General features: G+C 38.5%; 1 protein-coding gene across 5 annotated transcripts in view; it reads left to right on the forward strand.

Moving 5' to 3' along the window:
• The window catches only part of pard3aa (par-3 family cell polarity regulator alpha, a), a 481,810-nt gene extending 462,380 nt beyond the window's left edge, over positions 1–19,430 (forward strand). For all 5 annotated transcript variants that reach the window (XM_058764715.1, XM_058764717.1, XM_058764713.1 and 2 more), the window contains 3 exons: positions 1,112–1,235; positions 9,633–9,757; positions 15,797–19,430. In XM_058764715.1, the coding sequence (XP_058620698.1) occupies positions 1,112–1,235; positions 9,633–9,757; positions 15,797–16,190 (643 nt within the window). In that variant the 3' untranslated portion in view covers positions 16,191–19,430. The remainder of the gene's footprint in view (positions 1–1,111; positions 1,236–9,632; positions 9,758–15,796) is intronic.
• Positions 19,431–22,422: the final 2,992 nt, after the last annotated feature.

The following is a 22,422-nucleotide window of genomic DNA, read 5'->3' on the forward strand; positions in this document are numbered from 1 at the left end:
ATGCATTTGATGGCCTTCGAGCTCTTCCACCACCACATATGAATATAGGAATGGGGCGTTAAATGAGGTAAAGCTAATACAATTGATTCTAATGGCTGCATGGAACAACAGAACAAGGATGTTCAGTCATCACCACTCATACGATTCTCATTCGGCTCCATTTGGTTTTTATGGCAGGCCATTTAGCGGCAGTTTTAATGAAGGGTGATTGGCAATGTGTCGGAGTGGCCATTTCAGTCAGTGTGCTGTTCCTGCTTGCGATCTACAATTATGAGCACATTTAGACCAGACATCTCATCTTAAGTAAGCTATCAGCGTCAATGGAGGCTTAGCCACCTGTATCAGCTCCCCACAGAGATGACATCTCCGTAATTCATCCGTATGCTGAATTGCCGATCCGTATGCTGTTCTTTTTTTCTTTTCTTGGTGTTCCATATTTTTGCAAGCTTAATGTTTTACCTCTTTGTGTTCTCAATTAGTTTTTTTCACCCATTTTTGAGGATTTCGTTCCTCAGTTCTCCCTCGCTCGCACTCTGTATAAATTAGCCGTATTATCAGACAGGATGTTGTATCATAATGAGGGGTTTGTCACCAGCAGCCCGTGTGGTGGAGTAGATAAAAAGCAGGGCTTGATTAGCGGGACGAGGCATATTGATTCCTATTGACGGTCACTTTCCCCAGCTCTTAATGAAAGGAATGCAAATGAGTCTCTCTGAGTTCTCTAAAGGGGCGCGGGGCTGAGATGTGGGCCTTTGACTCTCTGTCGTAGGAGGGACATGTATCATTGGCCATGGTTCACTGGGGAGTCCTTTGCGAAAACGTTTGGTCCGTTTCATGTTCTCAAGATGCCGGAGAGCGCAAGCCAAATGTGGAAAAAGTAATGGACTGTGTCCGTATGTGTAATTTAGCAAAATTGATAGGGGCACATGGGCTCAAATGGTGCTTGTGCTATTGATTCAGGAAACAAGCTGTATTCTTATAAGGATTCAAGCTTTACTGTACTTTATTCAAGTGCTATCATCTGTAGTGTACCATCTGGTCTTTGATATTCTCATGTTGATCATGTCATAAATGAGGATATATGATTGTTTTTTTCCTCTTTCCTCTATAGCAACCGACTGGCACCCAGCAACCATGACCGGATACAGCGTCTACGACATGAGTTCCAGCAGGTCAAGCAGGAGGAGGAACCTGATGACCGCCGTCGATCCTACAGCTTTCAACAACAACAGAGGGTGAGTGTGCAAGACTACTGGATAAACCTCAGCTTAGCATGTGCACCCTTACCCTGACCCTTAAAGCTACCCAGCATGCACCTCTGCAAAAGTAACATTTTATCGTTCTCATCTCGTTACGTAGGCTGCACCCTCCGGAGTTTACATTTGTCAGCTGCTTATAATCATCGAGAGCGTCTCATCTCAGAAAGTAACCATTATAAAACATAAATATACTGTAATGTCTTTCTTTGGAATGTAATGGTTACTTTTCTGAAATGAGCCAGTGTCAATGATGTATGTGGCCGACAAATGCAAACTTTTCCAAATGAGTCATATCTTTTAAGTCAACCTGGTGTTTGGTGTTCAGGGCAAAGGGTGACATGTATTATAGTGAGATATTGTCAAGGATCTCAGATAACGCATGAATGGTGTTTGTTCTGTGAGGTGGGGGGTGGGGGGGGTGCATTTGTTTTAAACTTGCATATCACAGTTTATTTGCCCCCAAACTTGCTTGTATTTGTTAGGTCTGCACAGAGGTGAATGTGTTTTAACATTGTGTCCTTGAAAGTCAGTGCTTCATTTTATTAACCGAGGTTAGAGGCTAGCTGTTATTTTATCTTTATCAGCAAGTTAAAATAATATACACTGCTCAAGAGGCTGGGAAAGAAGTTGCAAGGGGTCAAAGTTCAAATAGCTGTGTATCTTTACTCTGTAATGGCCTGAGCCAGGCATGGCGGCCTGTCCTATGACTTCCTGTTAAGGGTATGGAGGGGGATTTTAAAAGATGACAGCCTAATTACCTCGAGGAATAGAACCATTTCCTAAATTAGAGGTCAGCTCTCTGACCCTGTCTTCTCTGACACATATTTGGCCTCCATTTTCCTCTCAGGTCTTGAATAGCTCTACAGAGATTAGAATGTGTTAAACTCAATAAATGCATTAATGTTCTGTTTCAGTGCAGAGAGAAAAAAAAATCCGCATCTTAGACAGAAAGATTAATGATGGATGCATAATGAAAATGCAATCTCTTATAAGGTGAAGCACGTAATTTATGTACCACTAGTGGCACCAAATGGAACTGCAAAAATCTATAACTTTTTTTTTTCTGAAATGTGAGTGGTGTTAGTCGTTACAAAATCACTAGCCGCATTTCCATTACCCTTTAAATTGTGCAAATTGAAAATACAATAGAAACACATAAATTTCGCAAAAACTTCCATATATTGCAAAACAAAAATTTTTTCAGCCAATTTGAAAAAGGAATATATCGCAAAACTGCAATGGAAACAGTTTTTATAGGTCACATTTATAGGTAACCTGGCGTACGTAAAATTCACATGATCATCCTCCAAGAAACACCTCATGCGTGGCCGCTCTCTCGTATAAAGGGATTTCCTTGCCATTAATGTTTATATAACCCCTTATTTACACTGCATTACGGCTCCGAGACGGCAACAGGAGCTGATCGCAGCCACTCTAGTCAATACTTGTGTTTATACAAGCTGCTTCATTAAACATACACGCATACGTCTCATTCGATTAAAAATAATGGTTAATGTGGTGGCTGTGATATACGTAAACCTACCAATATTCATTGCTATGACTTATCGCGAGAGGGAAAAATTACGCCATCAATTCTCAATAGGTTTTTTATCGACATTTATAAAATATTGCAAAAGTTTTGCACAAATCTGTAATGGAAACCCGGCTACTGACACATGCTGGGGTCTTGTGGTTTGTTGCCAAGGCATTGCTATGCAGTTGCTAGGGCATTCTGGATTGTTGCTGAAATGTTGCTAGGTGTTTGCTTGTGTGTTCTGGGCGGCTGAGGAATGTTACATGGAATGTACACTAGAATATTGTTACATGCTTGCTAGGGTGTTCTTGGTGAATGCTGGGATGCAATATGCATTTGGTGTTTACTAGGTGGCTGCTAGTGTATTCTGGGTGGTTGCTAGGTAGGAAGTTGCCTGGGTGATTGCGAGGGTGTAGTGGGTGTTTAATAGGTTGTTGCTATGGTTTTATTAGTGGGTTCAAGAGTATTCTGAGTGGTTGCTAGGTAGGTTGCTTGGGTCTTCTGGGTGATTGTAGAGATGTAGTAGATTTTTATAGATTGTTGCTAGATATTTTTTGGGTGGTTGTTAGGGTATTCTGAGTGGTTGGTAGGGTGTTATGGATGGTTGCTATGTATATTGTTGCTAGGTTGTTATTGGTGGTTGGTAGCGTATTCTGAGTGGTTGCTAGGGTGTTCTGGATAATGTTGAAGGTGTGCTGGAGGTGTTTGCTAGATGGTTGCTAAAATGTTGCTAGGTGGTTGTTTACTGGCTCAAGTCAAAAGTGCCCAGCCCCAAGTCTCTATAAATAAGTCAGATCTGTCTGTGTATGGGTTTTTAATCACTGCCAATGAAATATATTAAATAAATAAATATACTTAACGACAGTTCATTTTGCCCAGTTATAACAGCAGGTAAATCTCAAGTGAGTGTTTGACTTCAGCAGTACACATTGTCTCCTAAGCAACGGCTTTTATACTTGGACTTTAGAGACATGCACTAGGTTTTATTTGACATTGCCTTAGCTAGTCTGTTTGCAGTACGAATGAATCAAAACCTCTCTTGGTACCTGATGGTGTCACGTTGTCTGGTCTTCTAGTACAGGAAGTAAAAGCCCTGTTGTTTGCACAGTGCCAAACCAGAGGAGTCAAGCTAGAAGCCACCTAATTGCTTGTGATAGTTTACATTGTTTAAAGACTAGAGACATTTCCCGTAATAGAGTACGCTCCCTCCCTCGAGTGTCTCAAGTCTACTGTATTAACGGCTGACGGGTCGGCTTCTCAGTTTGAACAGGACTGGTTTCAAATAACAAAACATGTTAGGTGGGACCCAGGGAATGCCTTTAATCTTTCAGGGTATTATAAGAAGGGCAAATTTCTTGAAGACTGCGGTTTATATGTCAAGCATGACTTTTTCCGACAGCACCATTGCTGTACCCAAGTTGTGTCAAGGGGATGTTGAAATACAGGCACATGCTGGTGGTAGTTTTTTTGTGTTGGAACACTCCCTCTAGCTTTGAAAAGGTGAGGAAAACTCAAGTTAAAAGTGCTCCGGCTGAGGTTTTGTGTATTGTATGGCATGTTGGGCCGACACAACCAATAAATGGTTATTACAGCACTAAAAGCTTGTGTCAAACAATAGTGGAGAGGTGTGTGTTGAGGATGTAACAAAGTATTCAAATCCCAGCGTCTACGGTGGTTACGGTTCTGCTAAAAACAGTGTAACGCTAAGTTTTCACATTCCAAAGAATCAGGGGGTCCAGGTGTTTTATCCCTGGATTGCATTAGAATCACACACACTCCATCAACGCGAATACAAACAGGCTTGACGTTGATTTAAAGGTCTGAGAGGGCCCACTAGCGCTGTGGTCCTGTTGACTTGTAGAAATATACAGCCGTCAATCGTAGCAGCAGGTTGAGAGAATGATGGTTAAGCAGGGTAAGAGAGCGCAAGGGAGGCGTTTGTAGCCATAACAGTCTTGTTGATGCTGCTGCCATAAGCTTGATATAATGACGTTATAAAACTGTCAAAACAAAGCTCCTCTGAGAGCATCTAGAATTTTTTTGTGGTGATGTGATGTCACAGCCGCAAACTTGTTCAACATCAGATGAGTAATGAAAAGTTTTTATAAAGTGCCATTGAATTGCCATAGCGTTTCGGATATGATAACTTATGGTATTACCATTACTTACATACATACATACATTCATTATTTATATTTTATGTTGAGATACAATGGGTTTTTGACATGGACCTTTTATATTGTAATATAAATATAACAGTATTCAAAAGTGTTATGGAATCCCAAAGTGGTTTTTATGTAGTTTCTATATGTTCAATAGCAATATATTAACAATAATATTTCTCACGATACCATAATTTTCTTGATGACTACCATAGTTAGACAATTTTGTTGTTGTTCTTGTTGTTTGAATACCACCTTAATTCCAATAATGCTGTGTTTGTTTGTTTGATTTATTTCACAAATACCATGGTAATACTGTGGTATTCTGATTTTTTATTTAAGGTACTTTTTAAATACGATGGTATATGATAATCGTACAGTATCATGGTATGCTATTATCATTTGATGCCATCACTGTACTACAATATTGCATTTTGCACAGTATATTTTTTATGGCTATTGAAAGTAATTATCTAATTAACATTTGTGACCACCTAGCTACAGGTACTCAGCACGTTTTGGAGGTTTCTTTAGCATTTCAAAACCTACCGGTTGTTATTTATAGCTTTGATTATAAATACCGTACATTACACCATTCAGAAGTGTCCCTCAAGTGCAACAGAAAATCAAAGTGGCATGAAACAATGATTGATCGCCTTTTAAATATGTAGCTATGTGGCAAAACTACCAACTTTACATCAAACGCCTCTCATTTCTTTATGAAGAAAAATGGGTAAGTACACCCCAGATAATCCTTCAAACCCAGCGTGAGTTCTGACAGCACGAGACGCACATTAGGACAGTGATTAAGGTGTGTTCTCAGCGTTCACAATCCCCCCAAGGACTGAAAGAAACCCGTCATCAGGTTTTTATGTGCGTCGACGAGCTGCCAACCCAGATCGCTGATAATCGCCCCGTGGCCAGAACCTGTCACAGACCTCCACCGGTAAATAGACAATTAGACGTGTCTTGTTATGCCTCCCTTGTATATCACGCCCAGCGTTTCTCGCTATGACTTTCAAAGGGGCTTTTCCAGATGTTTGTCATAAAGAGCATGTTCCTTCCAGAGGCTTGCCGCCCTGTCTCAGCCAATAAAAATCAATCTTTTGTTAAGACGATCGGAGGCCACACAAGGGACGGAAGTTTTATGTCGGTGCCTGGATCACACACGCACACAAATGCTTTCATTAGGCCCGTATTTACGTGCTTTTCTCCTCTTTTACAAGGACCTCAGTGCTGGCAAGCATTCAGGCAGCCTTCATGACTGGAAAGAATGCCATTGATTTCAGGATTCAGAGTAACCAGCATGTTTTCTTTCATTATGAACCGCACAGGAAACCAAGCGTTATTTCCACAGTGTGGAATCAGAGAACTCATGTCTTTTCTACAGTCGACCCACTGCAGCCAATGGTCAGACGAGGTTATCTCTCAATGCTGCAGGAACACACAGTAAGCTCAGGGAACAATGGCTGCATGTAGGCGAAAAGCAGTACACAACACGATAATGAGCCTACAGTGGGTAGATAAATCCACTGCAGCTCAAGATTAGTGTCCCTCCAGTGAAATATACGTTGATTGCCTTCCTACTGTTATATATCCCTTCATGTTCACCAGATTTAGAACTAGGTGATAAAACTGAGATTACCTACAGGGGACTATATCTGTTCTGAATACTAAGCTGAACTCGGATCCCGGTGTAACGCACACTTAATGCTTCATGTTTGTTTTAGGTCTGAGAGGCTGCAAAAAACTTTTAATATTGAAATATCAGGTTGATTATTCAAAGCTTTTTCTAAACTGGTGGTTACACTTTATTTTAAGGTGTCCTTGTTACAGTGTAATTATACAATTAAGTACTAAGTGATATTAATTAATGTTTCTAGGTGGTTGTTGGCGTGTTCTGGGTGTTTTAGTGTGTTACTATGCAGTTTATGTTGTCTTCTGGGAGGTTTCTAGGGTGTTTCTAGGTGGTTGTTGGGGTGTTCTGGGTGTTTAGTATATTAAATGCAGTTTATGTGGGTTGGGTTGGTTTCTAAGGCGTTGCTAGGTTGTTATTAGGGTGTTTTAGTGTTGTACTATGCAGTTGCTAGGGTCTTCTGGGAGATTATGAAATGTATGAAAGTGTTGCTAGGTTGTCATTAGGGTGTTGTCGATCTTTTTATGTTACTATGCATATATATATATATATATATATATTTTTTTTTTTTTGTCTTTAAGGTTTTTGAACTGCTGCTTAGTCATGTTTAGGGAGTTCTGGGAGATTTCTAAGGTGTTGCTAGGTGGTTATTATTCAAGTTTATTTGTATAGCGCTTTTTTGTATTCTGTGTGGTTTAGTGTGTTACTATGCAGTTACTAGGGTCTTCTATGAGGTTTCTGAGGGTTTTCTAAGTGGTTAGCATGTTGTTAGTGTGTTGCTAAGGTGTTGTTTGGCTGTTTTTGATGGTTGCTAGGGGGTTACTATGTAGTTATGAGGGTGTTATTCAGTGTTCTTAGTGCTTGCTGTTTTGTTTTTTAGGTGGTTGCTATGCTGTTGTTATGGTGTTTCAGATAGTTGCTAAGGTGTTGCTAGATGACTATTACAGTCTTCTAAGATTTTTATTGCATTGCTTTGCTGTTGTTAGGGTGTCCTAGGTGGTTGCTAGGATGTTGCCAGGTGGTTACTAGGTGATTTATTAGGGTGTTCTCATTGCTTTGCTGGTGTTAGGGTGTTATTGGTGGTTGCATGAGTGTTGCTGAGTGGTCACTAGAGTGTTTTATTGTGGCGCTGTGCAGTTGCTAGGGTAGGAGATTGCTAAGCTGTTGTTATGTGATAATTAAGGTGCTCTGAATGTTGTTAGTTTGTTGTACTGTTTTTGAGGTGTTCTAGATGGTTCCTAATGTGTTGCTAAGTAGTTATCAGAGTGTTGTTATGCTGTTGTAAGGTATTTTGGTATTTTGTAGCCCAATTTCATGAGAAAATCATGGACCTGGCAACACTGCTATAGCTTTCGCTTTTTATAGCTTCACTTTCAAATTTTCTGTCTATTTTCCCGTCCTATGTTTTAATTTGAGACACAGACACCTCAGTGTTATCATAACTTGCTAATTGTGATAAATTTTTGCAGAATGACATACTCATTTTACATTCCCTCTCTTATTTTCCCTCCTGCTTTCTGTCCTTTCTTTTATCTCTTTTTTTTTTTTTTTCTGCACTCACCCAGTCAAGTGCATCAGTTCTAAAATTAACTCCATATGTCGGAGCAGGTTTCTGGAAGTGGTTGAGAGCATAGTGCAGTAAACATTGTTGCACATGGAGCGTGTGTGTGTGTGTGTTTGACCCCCCTGTGCACCGCAAGCCCGGCCCGTCTTTGATATTAAAGGCTACGGGTCACACCGCGCGGTAATCGTAACGATTATACATGATTTGGAAGTCTGGGACCGGCAAGTTCTCCTCGCTGTCCAGCTGTTTCATGCTTACTTGCTCAGAATTTATGTGGTCAATTTTTCATAATTATGTCTGTCTCTCTATCAGGCCACTTTTTGTGTTTGTTCAGGTGGGCTTCGTATTGTTGTATTTGTTCTGTGTCTGAAAAAGAGGGGGAAAAAATTATAATTTCTGTGTGATTAATGGGAGCAAGTGGCATGTGCTGTTTGGAGATCTCATGAAAATGTCATGCTTTCATGTTTTTGTAAGGATTGCAGATGAACTTTAAATTATCAGGCTCTACATGCAGGGTTGAATAGCAATTAAATTAAAATGAGATTAAATTAGTACTGTGTAATTTTATTGTGTTTTGCTACTGGTATTTTATGATTTAATTTATTTTTAGGTAACAGTCAGAATTTGAATGTGAGATTGTGTGTTTGTGTGTGAACAGAAGAGGATTGACAACCATATTTATCTATAGTGTGTATGTGGCTAGTGGCATATCAGAAGAAACACACACACCTGATTTTTGCTTGCTGCAGTTTCCTCTCAGTCCAAATCTCATTAAAACATCTCACTGTGAATAATTACTTCATTGTTGCTTCTAGCTCGCAATAAAAGCATTTCCTTTTTTCTGTTTTTGGCTTAATATGTTGCCAGCAAAGAAATTTACCAGGCCTTTAGCTATTAAAATGTGTCTCAGAAGGGATTTTTCTTGGCCTTCATCAGACATGGATAAAATTGCCTGATTCTCCAGTTTGCAGTTAAACCATAGCCGTAATGTTTAATTCTTCTGTTTTTCCCATCTTGTGAATCGTTTAAACGAGCGCCTCGCCGCATTAATGCAGCATTTGTCATTTTTGCGAAGTCAGCTGTTTGTAGCTCAAGTGCACTCGAGGCTAATTGCGTTCGGGTGTGGTAGTCACGTTTCTCATTAGCACACCTTGCGCTGTAGGAAGAATCAGTAGTGATCAAGTGCCCCTCAACAATTATAAAACCCCCACCTGACCGTGAATTGTAAAATTATGCTGCGCTTGTTAAATTTTGTACACTTGTTAACTCGGACAGTGCAGACATAAAGTGTAACACCTTCATATACATAATCACTGATTAAACACGTAACTAACAAACATAAAGAAAAGCCTGTATTTCTTGAAAGGATTGTCATTTACTCTTCCTTTTATTTTCTGTCAAACACACAATTTTAAAATGCTTTATACTGTTGTTATAATATTTGTGTGTAACTGGAATATGTATTTTCATATTTCAGACCAACACGGGTTCTTATACACCGACGGGGCGGCACTCGGTTTCAGTGGAGGACCAAATGCAGAAACAGAGAGAGGACAGAGACTCTTTCACTCAAGCCCAGAGGCAATACAACTCCTTACCGCGGTAAGAGAAGCCACACAGAGACATCACTGCACAAAATATCTCAGATTCTCAGATCTGTGAACCACACATTGTCTCTTACCATAACACTAAATTAGCAATATTTGCCTAAAGCACTGAAGCCCTTTTTTATGCATAACCTTTGGAATTTAAAAAGTAAAAAGTAGTTTTAAATAAAATGTATTAGCATATGTACATTCATTTTATAATCAGCTTTTCAGTTTTATTATTATTATTATTTAACTTGCATTGACATTGCATTGAGACATTGACCTTGCTGTACCATGTAAATAATACATTAAAAAAATACCATTATTATGATGTCATAATAATAATTCCCTGTTACATTTTGTAAATGTATTCCTTACATTCAAGTAATAAAGCCTAAACACGAGTACATAAGTTGCCGGATCGCCTAGAGCAAAGCAATGAAAAGTAATACTTTAATAAATTCATGCTAATAAATCAGCCATAACCCAAATATGCGTGCAATCTTAGTTCCACGTCTCTCACACTCTGTCTGACCTCAGTGGCATTTCTCCGCTGAAGTCATCCCATTGTCATGTGGTCAGTTCTGTCTTCGCTCTAAGCTTTCAGAACAGCAACAGCATCTGTCTTCATGCTCACATGCCCCTCCTAAACCTAATAAAGATCTGCCCGAGAACCTGTTTGTTGAGGGAAGTTTATCTTGGCAACCGCAGTCTATGGGGCCCCCCTTTTTCGGATGGATATCGGCCCCTTCCCTCATCTGTTTTATCTGCTTTCTTCACTTTCTCTCTTTTTTCTTCCCCTCCCCTTTGCATATTTGTCATAAATGTCAATAAAGCTTAGAATGTTGCCTGCGGGCTGAGTTTGATATCAGCATTTCTACTTGCAGGCATTGGTATCTTCTTAATCTGCTTCAGTTCATGCAAAGCATCCAGCCAACAGACAAAAAAATCCCGCATTAGAGCTTTACATACTTAACTGACAGGGGTGGGGAACTGCAGGCACTGCTGATAAAGTTTCACTCAATATTTCAGTACATCTATTTACAGCACGGCAGGAAAAACTGCATTTTTAAGCTTTCTGATGAAAACGTACCAGCTAAAAAGTCACCTTCACAATGCAAGGGTGTTGCCAAGGTTCTGCTAAGGTAGTCTGTTAGCCACAAAAGAAATCTTGAAGGCTGCCATTGGAGCCAAGTCTCTATGACACATTATCCCGTTTTGTCTGCCAGGCAAAAAAAAAATTGCGAATCTGATCACTTTATAAAATTTCTGATCAAATTTCTCAACAAACTGCTCAATTTAAAGTACAAACTGCAAGTTACATGCGGAAGTTTAAACACTGTCATTTCTACAGTAACAGAATTGCAGAAGGCTTATTTTGCTATTGCCTTGGTATTTTTTTTTTTTACTTTTATTGACCAAGAATGCATTAAATGCTATTCTTCGGATATTTTGTTCATCAAAGAATCCTGGAAAATAATAATAATAATAATAACAAGAAAATAAAAAATAAATTAATTAAATTACCTTTTTAGTTACATAAAATAACATTAAATGTTTTAATAATTTAAGTGTATTTATTTATACATTCATTTATTTATTGAATGAATTAATTGGTGTTATAAGAATATAGACAAAAAAAAAAGTAATAAGCAAAAAATAGTTTGTCTGTGGAGAGCATTATAATTTAAATGGGATAAGAGGAGCGTAAGAAGTCAAAAAAATGCATTTCATCTTTATTGCTTATGTTTAGCATTTGTTCAAGTCTATAACCCTAAGTCTTAATAGTACAGAAATGAAAATAAATAAATAAAATAAAATAAATACATGTTATTTTTATTTTAATGCCATTCAATTTGCCTAAGTATAAGATTGTGTTATGTGGATATTCTGAACTGGAATTATTGGGAAATGTCAACAGTCTGTGTGGTCTAACCTACATGCATGGCGCTTGTTTTTATTGGCTTTGGGAACAGTGTAACCAGGATATGTACAATTACGGAATTAGTCCTCCCTCAAGCAATGACAAAGCCCGGCGCACACCGCAGAACGGAGGGGGGCCTTGCATCAGAAACCCTAGATTCGTCCATCGTTTTTTCCCTTCTCTTTCCCAAGACAGTAGAGGAAGTCCTAGAGTCGATAGAGAGGTTGACATTCACTACTCCACACTATGTGGACAAATAACAGTTAATCAATTCAACCAATCAGCTTCCACTATTTCTCACTGCCTTAAGCATCGTCAGGGTCACTGTCTATATTGAGCGAGCTTCAGACGAAAACACCAGCTTTACGAGGAATCCGCCGACTGGTTCCTGGCGGAGCTTTGACACTTTCTCTGGGGAAACTCCGCACGGACGGCGGCCCTTTGATGCGCATTCCACTCATAATCTCATACCGTCGGTCAAGCAGGGTCAAGCTGGTGTGAAATGACCCCTGTCCTCTGGAGGACCCGGCAGAGATGCGCACTCATTAGTAATTTAAGGACTTATTGGAACGCCATCCCTCCACCAATCATAACGCAACGTGGATTAATGAACAGACACATGGACAGACTGTGGATTATAAGCAAGCTTTAACAGGGATCCAACTATGTGTTTACACTGTAGATTCAGATTTAGCACTTGGCTAATGAAGGGATTCTTTTTTGAGAGGTGGATTAGAGAGAAAGAAAGGGAGGAACAGAAAATGGCAGATAAGCGAAGTGTATGCTGATTAAAGTAATGGAAGTCATGTGAAACAGAGCGCAACTTCATGCAACAGCTGCACGTTATAATACGGCAACACTCACAGAGATAAGAGATGGGTCCCGTGTTCCAGCCTCTCATCCTGTTAACAAATAGAAAACATTACTCAAGGTGTTGAGATAATATTGTTCTGTATGAGCATAGCTGTTGTCCTTTTGATAAACTGTGATGCACGCCAGCTGTTTCTCAGATACTCACAAACACTAGCTCTTACGAAAAGAAAAATGCTAAAAGAGTAAAATGCTTCTGTCATTAATATTTTTAGCTGTGTTGTTATATGATATTACCATAGAGATATGCTTATCGTTTCACATCACTTTATCTACATGTGAAGTGTGTAGTGTTTGCTCCACTGGCATCAGGATTGCAAAAATAATGACTGTTTTCAAAAAGGTTTCCCAAATAGTCTCCCCGTCTGCAATTGGCCGAACAGACAGAAAGCCCTGCCCCACACTCATGCCATTGGTTGAGCTGTTGATATGTTGGGCTGGTCGGGATTTCAAATCTTTCCAATAAATCTACAAACATTTTACGTGTAGTTGTCTCTACTTGTTAACTTGAAATAGGAGTAATTTAAACTTAAAAATATGACACGTTTCACTGTTATGCAGTAGCTAACAACTGTCTTTAGCCTTGACTATATTCACAGTATATAGTCACAATAGCCTTAACTATATTCTCAATATGACATGAAACTTATTTCACGTCACTTTATCTACAATTGAAGTGTGTAGTTTTTGTGCCACTGCCATCAGAATTGCTAAAATAATGACAGGTTTCACAAATAACCTCCCCGTCTGCTATTGGTTGAATGGATAGAAAATCCCGCCACAAAATCACACCATTGGTTGAGCTGTTGCTATGTTTGGCCGGTCGAGATTCTTAAACATTAATAGCAGTGTTTTGATAGCACCACTGTGTTTTCACATTTTTTTTTAAGGAAGTTAATATACAAATATTTAAAAGCTTCGTTCATCCTCGGAACACAATTTAAGATATTTTAGATGAAAACCGGGAGGCTTGTGACTGTCCCATTGACTGCCAAGTAAATAACACTGTCAAGGCACAGAAAAGTATAAAAAAACATTGTCAAAATAGTCCATGTGCCATCAGTGGTTCAATCTGAATTTTATGAAGCGACGAGACTACTGTTTGTACGCAAAGAAAATAAAAATAACATTTATTCAACAATTCATCTCCTCTCTGTCTCTCTGTGTCAGCGCAGCGCCATTTTGAGAAACATCCGATGGACGCAAAGTGCGTACGCTATTCTCCGTCATCAGTAACGCATGGATACGTATTGTACGTTTATTTACGCTTTGATTTGAACGGAAACAGCGTATCCATGTGTTACTGATGACAGAGAATAGCGTACGCACTTTGCGTCCATCGGATGTTTCTCAAATGGCACTACGCTGACGCAGAGAGGAGATGAATTGTTGAATAAATGTCGTTATTTTTATTTTCTTTGCGTACAAACAGTATTCTCGTCGCTTCATAAAATTCAGATTGAACCACTGATGGGAGATGGACTATTTTGCCGATGTTTTTTTATACTTTTCTGTGCCTTGACAGTGTTTCAAGGTGATAACTAGTCACCATTTTTTCAGTTTCAATAGCAAGTGTGCAGACGTCACTGTAAGAGCATGAAGATTGTCTTTTCCCCTCACCTAACACCATTGCCTCTTGTGAGAAATGCCACGTGCTTCTCTGTTTTTCTGTGTTCTGCTGGGATCTACTCTTAGTATGAAATACAACAATGTACTGTAATCAACACAGTTTTATTGGCATCCAGTCAATTTCACCTTCTACGCATTTGAAAATACTATGTTCATGGCCTTTGACTTTAAATGATATGCTTCACACAATCGGTCCTGAATGTAATCTGTATTCCTTTTCAAACCCCACTGATTTATTATCCAAACAATATGACCCATAGTGCACGAAACTATGTGATTCAGTGTTGCTTTGCTAGGCCAAAATGACTATTATATTTGTTCATACTAAACGTTAGGGGTTTGTTCTAAAACTCAAAGCATAAGTATTACATTTTGCTGCGTAATTCATTGCGTACTCTTTCGGGGTCAAACATGAATTATGCCTCAAATCATGTGTTTTTTTCAGGAGAGGTGTGCTATTACTTTTCTTAGCAATCAAATATACAATTGTCACAGCGATCAATAAAACTGGTGACTTACATTGGAAAGGGTACCCAAGCCATTTCTAAGGTCCCTAATAACATAGACACTTCGCCTTTATTTTTTTTTTTTTAGATTTGGGCAAGTAAACAACCATCTAGCAATCACCCCTAGCATCATTCTAGTGACAAAAAATGTAAACACCCCTTATTTCACCACCGCATTCTGAATTCTGGACAGTACTACAGCATTGTGTGCCTTCTTTTGAAAGCACTCCTTTCTTGTGTGAATCCCAAAAGAAGTGAGCGCATACACACTTACACACATGCTTTTAAGCGTGCAAAGCCAGTGAGGTGTGAGTGGGGCTTCATTTAGCCATGAGGCGATGGGATGTGGCATGGTAGCTACTTCACATTCCCACTTAATGGATCCTAATAACAGAGCAGAGAGAAGACGGACACAGTCTGAGTGGACACCCCACACAATGGCCACCACGTTGACAAAGAAATTTGTAGGTTGGATATTTCTCCCCTTGTTCCTTTAGGCAAGAAAGGGATCTGACGCTGGTGGTCTGTCAGATATCTAGTAGTTGATTGGCCGATATGGATGGACATTGAAGGAGCCTGTTATTTCCTTTCTTGATGTTAAGTACACTAGCTGGTCTCAAACAGAGTGTTTAACTCTTTTTGTGCAGTGCTGAACTAGATTTTTACATTTTCTGGAGAACATGTGACTGGCGCTTGTCTTGGACAACTTGCCACCAAAATGCTATGGCATGTTGTAGGTGGTTGTTACCATAGACTGTAAAAAAGTTTCAATTGTTACTTCCACTGTAGAAAAACAAAGCCAAAATGTCCCAAAATGTCATTTGGATTCATAAAGTGGAGCCGCAGTATCGAGGTCCTGTCCGAACTCTCACAAACTCATTGCGAGCACACAATCATGATGCCACACACTGTTTTTATAGCATCAAATAAAACCACACTTATTAGAAAAAACAAACACTTGAAAACACCAGCATAATAAGAACTTCCTGAAATGACAGAAATCATCTTTGGGTAAAATTTATTTGAAGAGTAGTTTACATAATATATGTGTGTGTACTGTGTATATTTATTAAAGTAAATTTCTTGAAATAAAGTGCTACCCTTCTTTCTCTCTTCCTCACAGACAACCACGTAAAAACCCTAGCACCGTGTCTCAAGACTCTTGGGATAAAGTCTATCCTCCCGGCGAGGTCTTTCAGTCCGCCAAAGAGAACCCGCGGTACTCCAGCTACCAGGGATCCCGCACTACCAACGGCTACCTGGGCACCGCCGCCACTGGCCTGAACGCTCGCGTCCTCCTCGAGACCCAAGAGCTCCTGAGACAGGAACAGAGACGAAAGGAGCAGGAGGCTAAAACCAAGCTACCTACTATGGAGGAGACGCCAACCTCAAGCCAAAACCCTGTTCCTGCTCCACCCAAAGGCCCCTACCGACAAGACGTGCCACCCTCGCCCACTCAACTCGCCCGGCTGAACCGTCTACAGACCCCTGAGAAGGGCCGCCCCTTCTACTCCTGAGACAAGAGATCAAAACTGTAGAAAAAACTGTATGACAGCAATAATATTGAATGGAGAGAGACAGGGCTATAACATGGAAACTGCATGGAGTATACTGGGTAACTGGTTTTGGAGGTTTTTCTGAGGGTTGCCAAGTTGTTGTTTTTTTTACTCTAGTATGGAGTCTTTGAACTATCCATCTCCCATTCCTGCTTTTGACAAACGTGTATGTGTTCACTGACGTTATGGCACTAGGTACTCTTGACAATCACATGACAGTCGCCCGAGGCTTTGATACATGGTTGTTTCCACCATATTGTGACCTACATATCTTGTTTTTGTCAAGTGTGCTGAGAAAAACAAGTAGGTGAGTAAATTTCACTACACCTGTCAGAAACATGTCTAGGTCATATTTCACCACAAAATCAAAAGAAAAAAATGCAATAGTTAGCTATAAAATGAAGCTTGTTTTTTTTTTTTTTTTTAGATGTATTGTAGACACAAATTAAGAATTTGTTCCCACAACTTGTATAGATATTTTACAATTTAAATATATCCGCATTATTTTCACTGAAAATGAGCTTTTTGATACATTACGCTAATCAGGGTTTTGTGGGTGTAGGTGTACAGTATGTGTTCAGGGCGAGTGTGTTTTAGCCCATGTACTCCAGCAGTGTAGCTGAACTCAGCTAATAGAGTGCAGAAAGGTTATGACCCCACAACCCTCCAACTCTCTGCTACAGAAACCCCCATTAACCCATCATACTTCTCAATTGCTCCTCATGTGTCGCCTCCCATCTCCACCCACTTCATAATTGATTCTTCTGCTTTTTCCTTGAGTTAGTGGCCTCCGTTCCTCCACTACTAAGATGGTAAATGCACAGAAATTCAGGAATTAGTCAATTCTCTTTTTTGTTTAAACCTGTTTAAAATACTTCCAAAAGAGCAAATAATTTGGTTTGGTGCTACTAGTAGAAATAGAAATGACATACTGTACTTTTTTAAGTCAACATGAAGCAATGTTATTCAATAGCTATGATTTCATCCACCTATTTTTATGGGAATTTTGGAATATCGCATAAAGAAACTCTGGATGGAAACACCAAAATGTGCATAAATTCTAAAATTGCACATAAAAAGGGTATAATTTCTTCATCCGATAAGAAGATATGCTCATAAACTAAGATAGAAACACATTTAATGAATAAATTCTGCAGTGCACTTCAAAAAAAACTCATGCGGCTTTGCCTCAACAGTGCATGTGATTGCATAACTGAACTAACCAGCACACCGTTCTCATCACATACCATCTCAAATGTTGTTTTAGTCATTCTGAAATGCCTGAACCAAACTCTGTCATCAAAATGATTTGGAATAATTCCCCCCCGAAAGTGCCTCTCATGATTGTGTTCTAAAACATCAGGTATCCCTACACAAGATAACATCATGACGTTTGTTATTGTGTGCAAGTCATTTATTATGTAAGTTTCCCTGGTTGCAGCGACTTTCGTTGAGGAGAGCAGTGTTTTATTCGCAAATGTTTCATGCGATATTCTAATTTTGGGCATAAGTTAATTTGACGAATTTGGATGGAAACATAGCTAATGAGATCAAATGCAATTTTCTTCATCGGGAATCTGTGTGGTTGGAGGGGAGGGGCTTAGAAATAAGAGGGATTGATGATGTCATCCAAAATGGAAAATCACTTTAAAAGTGGAGCATGTTTTTACTTTTTGATGAAAGACGATGTCACAATGTTTTTTTGTTTTTTTTTGGATGTTGCATAATAACACCAGGAACATGTTAACTTTAATGCTTCCTATCAAGACTGTATATGTGTGCCTTGCAGGCAGTGTGCTTGTGTGTGTGTTACATGTTATACCCTGTAGGCGTGGGTGTGACTCTGACATTTACCTTCATACAAAAACTGTCTTTGGTGTCAGCGGCTCAGGCAGAGACTAGTTCTGTTCAGCACTTTGGTTTTTTATCGCACAGGTTAATGGGCAGTTGCTCGCGCACATGTTCCACTATAACACAACCAAGCTCAGGTTACAGCTCATGCCGCAGTAGCCACGAATACAGTCCAGAAAGGAGCACTTCACCTAGTAATAAAAACTCATCTACTCTCACCCATATCCTTCCAGACCTGTTTGCCTTACTTTCTGTGCAGTCCATACTTTCGTCTCAAAAGGCAAGTAAAGTTGTCCATATGACTTCTACGATAAAATTGGACTGTTCTTTTATTGAATTTTTTTCAGCTTGCCACTGTTTTAGTTATATAAAAAAGAAAGTCATTTTTCCATGACTATCCCTTTAAATCCAGCTGCCTTTTAACTATTCATTCAAAAATCCAAACCACTCTAACAAACATCATGTGACTTTTATGTGTGCTGTATGTTTTTTTGATATGTGTACGTGTGTGTGTGTGTGTGTGTGTGTGTGTGTGTGTGTGTGTGTGTGTGTGTGTGTGTGTGGGTTTTGTGTGGGATTGTGTATCACCAGTGCCTGTAACATGACTCTCTCTTGTCTATGAACTGTATCTTGGCAGGCACATTAAACACTTGGCCACATTTTTCAGAGCTAAAGCTAAAAGAGCTCAATAAGCTCTCACAAAAGGGAAAGCCAGGCCCATTGACCGATGTACTTTCCTCCAAGTCTCTTCCTGGCGTCTCGCTCTGTCTCGGATCCATTCATTGTGGAAAATGTTCAGTATATCTGCTAAATTCTTCTCTGACTTCGGTACTTCCTCCCAAAATTGTTCTGGGTTCTGTGGTACAACATGATGTGCTTCTAATATTGTATCTACAATTTCCAGAACAGCAGCTGTATTTAGTTTTTTTGATGTTTTTTTTTTTTTTTTTTGGTGCTGGCTGCTTATCTGCTATTTTATATCACATTGTATACATGAGACGTTTTTGATGGCAAGTGCCTGTGAAGAGGGATGTTTCTGTATGTTAAAAGTTTAACGTGTCGCCAAATGCACATATTTTTTAAATGAAATTATTGTATTCCTTTGTCTTTCTCTGATCATACAGCATTTGTTTTAATCGTTAAAAGAAAGCAAAGATTAATCTGCACATTTTAATGTATTTGTATGACATTTTGTTGTCGATGTACGTCGTAGGTACTAAGGTGTTTGATTCCTGTATGCACAGTGAAAATGGTTTTTACACAAAGTTTTTACCTGATGTGTCAAAATATACACAAAGCTTCTCTGTACATATCAAATCTATATTCAATAAAAAGTTCCTCCATTCTGTTTACAGTAAATAGTTTTGTTTTCCTTTATTTTAAAAAGATAAAATGCATGTAATATTTTGGAGAATATATGGAGTGCTTAACCATCAAGTAAAATGCATGTAATATTTTAATGTATGAGCATTTTATTATTATTATTATTTACATTAAAATGGAATTTGCGATGAGCATGCTTTAACTGTAATAACTTTTACTAAGGAGAAGAGGGAAAAACATTTTATCACAGCTACTTTACTGGTTGTTATTATTATTATTATTTGGAAAAACAAACAAAAATCGACTTTGATTTGGCAAAAACGTCATATAGTGAAACCAACATAGGCCTAATAGTTTCTTAAAATGTCTTTTTTTGTCATATATTTGTCAAAATATGTCATTTTACCATGTTACCATTTCAAGTTCTGAAACACTATGCAATTAATGATGTATTTATTTATTTGTTAAATGTTGGTTTTGATTTGTCAGAGTTAATTATTTACAACAATTTTAAGTAATAATTTATTGTAAATAACTTTATATACATTTTTAATGAGATATTATATGATTATTATCTTCTCAGGACAGTAATGTCAATGCAAGTGCATTCAGTAGTTTAAAGCTAATTTAAAGTTTTACAAGTTAAGCAATAAATTGTATTTTATGAAGAGTCATCTGATTACACTTTTTATACGAAACTATTTTTATGTATTATGAGCAGTGTAAGTTGCATTAATACTTAAAAATACACCATATCTGCACCCTATGTGCATAATATCCACCCTACATAGTAAATGTGAGACTAGAGTAAGTGTATCTGCATGCATAGCATGTTGAACAAAGCAATGCCAAAAGTCCCTGGATGGTCTACCATTTCAAGTGAGTTTTAGAAGTGTGGATCCTACAAAGAAGAAGATACTTTATCACCAGTAGAAACGTTTGGCCATTAACCCTTAAATGCATCATTATGAAGAAAAAAAAAAAAAGAAGTGTTCTCCACTTAAAAGACCAATGAGTGGCACATCCTTTTTTCCCTTGTTTCTCTCCAATATGGTAGGAAATTATTATTTGAGTGTGTAAATTTAATTTAATAACGCGTGGAGTGTGTATTTACAATAAGGTGTCATATGTTTACATTAGTTCATGTGTTAAATAACATGTACAAACAATGATTTATTACAGTATTTATTAACTGTAATAATGTTAGTTAATAAAAATACAGTTGTTCATTGTTAGTTCATGTTAGTTCACAGTGCATTAACTAACAAGCACAACTTTTGTGATTTTAATAATGCATTAGTAAATGCTGAAATTAACATTAACTAAGATTAATAAATGCCAAAACCTGCATACTCTTCTGATGCACACTCAAAAGTATCTACTTTTTCATCACAAAAAGAGTACACACTTTTAGGGCATAGGCAAATAAGTATGAAGTTTCCTGGGAAATCTGTCCAGGGCCAGACAACTCTAAAATATAAATAATCATTATAGACTTAGAATAGTTATTTAGGGTAAGGCAAAAACATGATTTGGAAAATGTTTTTTTTTTTTATTATGTACTCACTCATTATTTAAATTGTGTTTATTAAAAATAAAAAAAATAAATGCACTGTGCAGCTTTAATGTTTTAATGAATACAGGCTAGATATGGACAAAATAATGAGCATTGTGTCACTGACCCAAATACATCTCGCATTTCATTGCATTCTGTGGAGATTATGAAACTGTCCTTTGGTTTGAAATTTCGCAATAAAGCAAACATGAAAAAGAGTGATTCATTACTCTCTGATGATCTATTTGGCAAACTTTGAGTTTCAGTGTCAAAGATGATAACAGAGAAACGCCGGATGCTGAGCAGGAGAATTTTAACCTTTGTTCTCCTGGTATGGCGAGCACATTTTGGGAGTGGAAAGGAACAGAAAAAGAAATCGGAAGAAATATGCATCCGTTTTCCTCCCTCAGTTTAATCTATTTCTGATCCCATATATCATTTTAATGTTGGTTGTGACATGGCTGGCAAGTGCTCTAATGGGAAGTGTAATGACTTTGATGGAGACAAAGACAATGCTGGAATTTATGAAGTTCAGGTCCGGATGAGAGCGGCTTTGGGAATGTTGGCTCTCACCCTGTTTCTCAGAGAAATTGCCAAGAGTTGTTCTGCTGGAAAAAGGGAGGCCTATTGAAAATATCCATCTGTTTGAGCCTGTAGAGGTGTGTGTGTGTGTGTGTCTAAAGATAGACATGGGTCATGTCAAGAAAACTTGAAGGAAAGCAGCAGGGGAGTGGGGTAGGCAAACGCCAGTGAAACACAGGAACGGAGAGCATAAGCTGTCCCGGCTCAGCAGGGTAACTCTATGTGGGGTTCAGGTGTAGATTGGCACAACACATACCCAGTCACAGCAGCCCCGTGCCTGAACCTCAGAGCGGTCGTGTATCGAGTCTGAACTCAAATCCTCCCCTCTGAGTGAACCCACGCCACACCGCACTGTCTGCTGTCCGGATCACTGAGACTCTGTGCTTTCTGCTGCTCGCTTTTGAGACACACTTTCCACAAATAAGATACAGACTAGTGTTCAAGTACCATAATGCACAAATTCAATATTCTTTAGAAGAATAACTCCAAGACTCTAACATGTATCATACAATTAGCATAGCATGAAACAGACTTAGATTTAAATACAACATATATATTATAACCATTAAAATTGTCATTTTTTCCTGTCCCACCTGACTTGTGTGTTTCCTTAATTCAAAGTCATACCAACATTTCGACGTAATGTGCTGAAATAAAATCCAATTCATTGTGTGTTTGACTAAGAAAAAACTTACCTGAATTACTGAAAACTTCCAAATGTTTTGTGTGCAGCCGTTACTGCATGATTTTCCCACTATCAAAATTCTTAACCTGGGAATATGTCATTATTTGTGCCCTTTCTATAGCACTGTGAGGAAACAAGCAAATCATTTCTTTCTGTCTTCAATTTGTTACATGGTGAAGATTCAGTTCAACCCTGTT

The sequence above is a fragment of the Onychostoma macrolepis genome, chromosome 24 (genome assembly GCF_012432095.1).
Source record: "Onychostoma macrolepis isolate SWU-2019 chromosome 24, ASM1243209v1, whole genome shotgun sequence".
NCBI lineage: Eukaryota > Metazoa > Chordata > Actinopteri > Cypriniformes > Cyprinidae > Onychostoma > Onychostoma macrolepis.